At 35.9% G+C, this 6,000-nt stretch overlaps 1 protein-coding gene across 1 annotated transcript in view; it reads right to left on the reverse strand.

The window, feature by feature from the left end:
* The window catches only part of CCSER1 (coiled-coil serine rich protein 1), a 699,033-nt gene that overhangs the window by 114,818 nt on the left and 578,215 nt on the right, over positions 1 to 6,000 (reverse strand). Inside the window, exon 8 of the mRNA XM_024736231.1 lies at positions 1,785 to 1,868. Within this exon, the coding sequence (XP_024591999.1) occupies positions 1,785 to 1,868 (84 nt within the window). The remainder of the gene's footprint in view (positions 1 to 1,784; positions 1,869 to 6,000) is intronic.

Consider the following 6,000-nt stretch of genomic DNA (forward strand, 5'->3'; position numbering starts at 1 on the left):
AAAAGGTAACACTCTCCTTTGTTGAACTATTTAAGATGACTATGCAAACTACATAGCACAAAATTAAAATGCTACCTTGATTGTTACCTGGAAATTTTAGAAGCTAATAAGTCAATTTGGGCAATTCAAGTTTAAAACAAAAACAAAAACCAAGCTAAAGAAAACACCTGCATCTCATTTTACTAGATCAACCAACAGAGGACTTTTTTGGATGCAGGGGCACTAAATTATCTTAATTATAGCTATGTAACATTGGCTCTGGAAGTAATCATTTTCTTTCTCATTTCATTCAACAAATGAAGGTCTGATTTCTTGTATAGGCTAAGTTTTAAATCTGATCATAACTAATGTTGGAGGAAAAAATGAACACTTCTTTCTGAGTTAATTATCCAAAATATGCATTTTCTGGCAAAGTGAATACATTTTCTGCTGTGTTAAAACTAATAATTCTAGGCATCCATTCATAAATATCTACATGATTTTAGTCAACTCAAAGATAAAGCTTGATTACATAATACATACCTATAGTTATATGTAGTAATGTTTTATGTAATAAATTTCATATTATAAATTATTTATAAAAGGTTATTCCCAGTAATGTAAGACATGTTCCTTTTGTCTGTAATTCTATTACTATCTTAAGTAATAGATATGGGTCAATGGGTGTCTAAAGTGACAATAATATGCTCATGGGACCAATAATCAGCATCAAACCCAGTCATGAAACACAGTCTAAAGGCCAAGTTTCAGTAAAACTGTTGTCAGTAGTCAAGAGTCAATAAAATAGACTCTAAATTTGTATGCTATCTCACTAATGTTTTCAGAAAAGTTCTCAAAAGCTTGACGGTCTATAAAATCTGTTTTGTCATTTAATTTAACAATTACATAATACATTGTTAATGTAGTCAAATATGAAATCATCATAGAGAACATTATTGACTAGGGTTTGTTTTTTTGATCTTGATAACGAGTCAGGGCCTCTTATTGTATAGTATGTCTTTATTTTATTGGTATTCTTAAGAATGATTAATTTTTTTTTAATTTCTCATTACTTCCTCATTTTTGTTTTGGAGAACTCATATTTTATTTCTGTCCAGATCAAATGCGTTATATTGCAAAATACTATTCATATATATGTATATATATGTTGAGAACACATACTATAAAAGTAATGCCCACTGCTATTCTTGTTACCTACCAAATGCGTTTTCATGTTATGAAAGTATGATTTAATACATTTACGATGTCACATCTCAAAAACACCCTGAAAACATGAACTATACATTTCATATTTTTGTATAATTTTTAGATAATTTGGGATTTATATAATATCTATAACAAAACATCTCATTAGGTTAATGCATTTTTGGTATCTTTATGTAAAAATAAAATTTGCTTTTGTTAGCAAAGTTATCGAGTACTTTGCTTCATATTACATGATTGTGTCTCTAGGTATGGCAGTATGGCGTTAAATCTTGCACTTTACAAAATAAAGTGTGGCCTTAGCCTTCACGATTTTTGATAGGTAGAACTGAAATGCCTAATCCTGGGTCAGTAATCTGTTTCTGGAATTACATAAAGTTCAATATATATTATAAAACATTATCTTTTTCAGACTGTCAAATCTTCATTACTGTAGGATTATAAAATTGATAATCAGATTGAATTACTAACAGTTTATAAATGACTAATAATTTTAGTGTTAATAAAATAAGTTGTAGGGTTTATAGCAAATAACTTTGCAAGGAAAATACACCCGTGGGCCAAATATTGTTCACACTTACCAGTTCTTCCTGAAGTTGGGAAATGAGTTCGTCCTTCTCTTTCAGCTGTAGCTTCAGCATTGAGCATTCATCTTTCATTATATCCTATAAAAACATCAAAGAGATGGCATAATACACTCAGACCTTTCAGTTTGCTCTTGATAAGTCAGCTTCATGCAGTGGGAGATAATTGCATATGACTAATAAAACTGAAATTTCCTCTACAGTCTGATATTTTTCATAATATACTCTATGTTGCAAAACAAACTAATGTATCCAAAGATACTATACTATATATGATATATACACGTACATTTTTTCTGATAGCCTTTTCTTTTCTCTTTGTTCATTTAGTTGTCTAAGACAGAAATCAGGGATTCATCCTAAATTCTGTCCTCCCATTCCTGTGCATACATAATCAGTGGAATAAAAAAATTATACTTCAAAAGAGATAGTTTACCTACCATTTATTCCTGTTATAATTAAATATTTATTCTCAAATGAATGGCCATGTTATAGTCTTTATTTTTAATGATATCTCTGTAACATTTGTCCCTTTCACTAGAGCTCTGTCTTTGGGTATTTAACCTTGTCACTCTGCATGAACATTCAGCTACAGTCCCCATGTACACAATACATCCACATGACCTCTATTACTCTATGCTGGAAACTCTCACCTAACCAATGCTTAATCTAGACTTATCTTCCAAGCTTCAACCCACAAAAAGAACTACTTCCTGAGCATACACTCAGCATTTTCCCATGGACATTCCAACTCAAACTTCATCTCTACATCTTTTCCTACTTCAAAAATCATTTCCAGTTATTTCTCTCATTATCTTCTTATTTCCTAAAATAGCTAGAAAAGCATCCCATACTCTCAGCTCACACTCACTCTGAACCCAATCTGGTGCCCAATTCTTTGATCTGTTTCCTTGGTATTTCTTGAACTCACTCCTTTCTACTCCTCATGGACTTACTCCAGGTATCCATTGCTTATCTGACTTACTGCAGTTAAGTCTCTGAACTGGTTCTATGTCTATCACCTTCCCTATCTGCCAGAGTTATTTTCCTAACTGGGAATTAATTACATCATTTCTTAATGTAACAGCTAATCACTTTAGAGGAAAAAAAAGTCAAAACTCTTTAGCATAGCATATGGTGCCTTTCATTCTCGACTACTTGCATATTTCTGGAGTGGCAGTTTTTCGTTTCCAACTTTCTGACAACCAGGGCTCATTCCTACAGAACCGAGCTGCAGAATGCTGTTTCATGTGTCCTTGTTTTACACATGCACATCTCTCGGTTACACTGCATCTCTCTATCTCCCACAATTTCTCATGATCTAGGAGGCATTTCAAGCATTATTCCTTATTCCAGCAGGGAGCCTTCCCTTGTTGGCTGAGTTATGTTTCCCTTGAGTGTGACGCCGTGCTCCATAGCGTCTAAATCATACATCATTTCATACGGTACTAACACTTCAAGTGTTGTTTGCTTGTTTCCTTCCCTCATTAGACTAGCTTCCCTACCCCACTTGAGCAGATAGACTATTTCATTAGCATATTACCAGCACCAAGCATTGTAGCTGACACACAGAAGATGTTTAAATCCACGTTTGCTTCCCATAACTTAGCAGGTAAACGGTATAAGTAAGAGAATTCCCACTTTTTCTGAATCTGTTAACCTTACCTGAGCTGGCAAGGGAGAAAACAGCTAATGGATTAGAATAAACAGAGTACTTCTTTATTCTGGTTCTCATGGTGTTAATTTGTTTCTATTTTAAGCACTATAGAACACATGATTCAAATTTACTAATATCTCCTTTCATTTGCTGACAGCCAGCTGATTGGGATATACTAATTATCTGTTCCTTCTATTTCATAGTACTCCTGTTTCTTCCCTAAATCATGGGCTTTCATGAGTAGAGTTTATACCCAACATTTTAATATTTATTTTCATGGATTCTAAATATTACATGTTACAATGTTAATGGTAAAAAAGCTTAGCTTGCTCCATAATGCAAAGAAAAAGTTTGCAGGCTTAAAACGTAGGTAAGAGCTTCCCTGGTGGCACAGTGGTTGAGAGTCCGCCTGCCGATGCAGGGGACACGGGTTCGTGCCCCGGTCCGGGAAGATCCCACATGCCGCAGGGCGGCTGGGTCCGTGAGCCATGGCTGCTGAGCCTGGGTGTCCGGAGCCTGTGCTCCGCAACGGGAGAGGCCACAACAGTGAGAGGCCCACGTACCGCAGAAAAAAAAGAAAAAGGTAGGTAAGAAAATCATCATGTCCCTTAGAATCAGAGACACCTAAGGTCAAATCCTTGGTACTACCATGAACTCTCTCTGTGGCTTTGTGCTAATTAACTTCTTTGAGGCCCATGGACATTATCATGGAGGTTGATAACACCAGACTATAAACTATCTGATGACAAAAACTCTACTGTATTACTGCTTATATTCCCAGTCTTGCCTAATAGCCCATTTAAGAAAAACTAACTCCCTTCATAAAATAAAATATTGTCACATTTTCTCTAGGAAACAAATATTGAGGTAGAGTTAAGAGTACAAAAGGTTTATAAAAGAGTAAATCCATGTGAAAAGAAAAGAAGAATCAGAATTGGGCAGAGGAACATGGACCATGATTCATACCTGACAAACCCTCTACCAGCGAAACGAGGAGCTCCAGCACCAAGACTGCCTAGGAGAGGAATCCCGTGCGGAGGGCAAGTGGGTAGGCTCTTGTACCACTCCCTGTTCAGTCATTGGCTGGGAGCTGACTCGAGAACTAGATCTCAGCTGCTGTCATGTTATTCATTGTCTCACACTAACAAGCGATGCGCTTGACTTCAGCTGGAGACAGCCAGCTAACCATAGGACTTTCAGCTGGGCAGCGAGTCCTTTATTGAAAGGGGATCTGAGCCTCAGCCAGAATCTACTCCAACTGTTTGTTATTGAATAATCAGCAGCAATACTTTTGTATATTAATTAATATTTTGTCAATGAATTCATTTAAAGTGAAGATTTACCTATATTGTGGCTAATAGGAATTGTAAAGAAACTTGGCTTTCCAAAATCATGCTCACTTTACTAAATTCTCTGATTTGTTTCAAGAAGTTTTTAATCTCACAGCTTTAAACCAGGTAGGTGCTAATATATCATTTGCACTTATTTATGGAATAACATATTAAGTATTCATTGTATGTCATCAGAAGCAAATTTATAAACTTCTTCTCTATGAATGACTTTGCAAATGAATCATAGTTACCTAGAGTTTTGTTTTTAGTTGTTATATGTACATGTGGCAAAATTCATACAAGTATCTGTCTAACACACAAGATGAAAACCCTTAAACAATACTTAGTAAAATGAAGGCTACTCTCAGATGAATCGATATTTGCTCAATATATTTGCAAAATTCTCGGACATATTTGATAGGATGATCTATTGAGTTAGAAATCCTATTGATGTGTAGAATTAACAGGATTTTAGTATCTTGGTTTTTAAAATAAGGTTATTCCATTAACCCTTAGGCTAATGTAAGCAATTTAACCTTGTGCTTATTTAAATGCATATTACTTATGAAAATATATAATTGAATAATTATGGCATCCTGTTTCTCAGTCAAGTATAATTAATTCTAGGACTAAAATTCAATTCTATATTTCCTAATTTTTTTTTTTTTTTTTTTTTTTTTTTTTTCGGCCCGGGGCCCTCCCCCCCGTGGCCTCTCCCCTCGATTTTTTTTTTGCGGCACGCGGGCCTCTCACTGCTGTGGCCTCTCCCGTTGCAGAGCACAGGCTCCGGACGCGCAGGCTCAGCGGCCATGGCTCGCGGGCCCAGCCGCTCTGCGGCATGTAGGGATCTTCCCGGACCGGGGCACGAACCCGTGTCCCCTGCATCGGCAAGCGGACTCTCAACCACTGCGCCACCAGGGAAGCCCTGTACTTGTATTTCTTAAATAAGGTAAGCAATTGTTTTAAGTGACCCTTCCCACAATGTGCAATATACAAGAAAAAAAAAATGAAAAGGCTAAAAACAGCCTGTTAAAAGTTCCTTTCTGTTATGAAGGCATGCTTTCTTGCTTTTCATGTTTTATGTGAGGAGCAGGGGATATCTTATCTCTCAATACCCTGAATAAACTCAGAGAATTATATATGAACAAAGCTATGAACTTTAGTTGCTAGAAACAAAAGTAATCAGACATCAAACATACCCCATTCCTCACCTATAAGTACCGTT

Source organism: Neophocaena asiaeorientalis, unplaced genomic scaffold (genome assembly GCF_003031525.2).
Source record: "Neophocaena asiaeorientalis asiaeorientalis breed wild unplaced genomic scaffold, Neophocaena_asiaeorientalis_V1.1 scaffold7, whole genome shotgun sequence".
Lineage (NCBI taxonomy): Eukaryota > Metazoa > Chordata > Mammalia > Artiodactyla > Phocoenidae > Neophocaena > Neophocaena asiaeorientalis.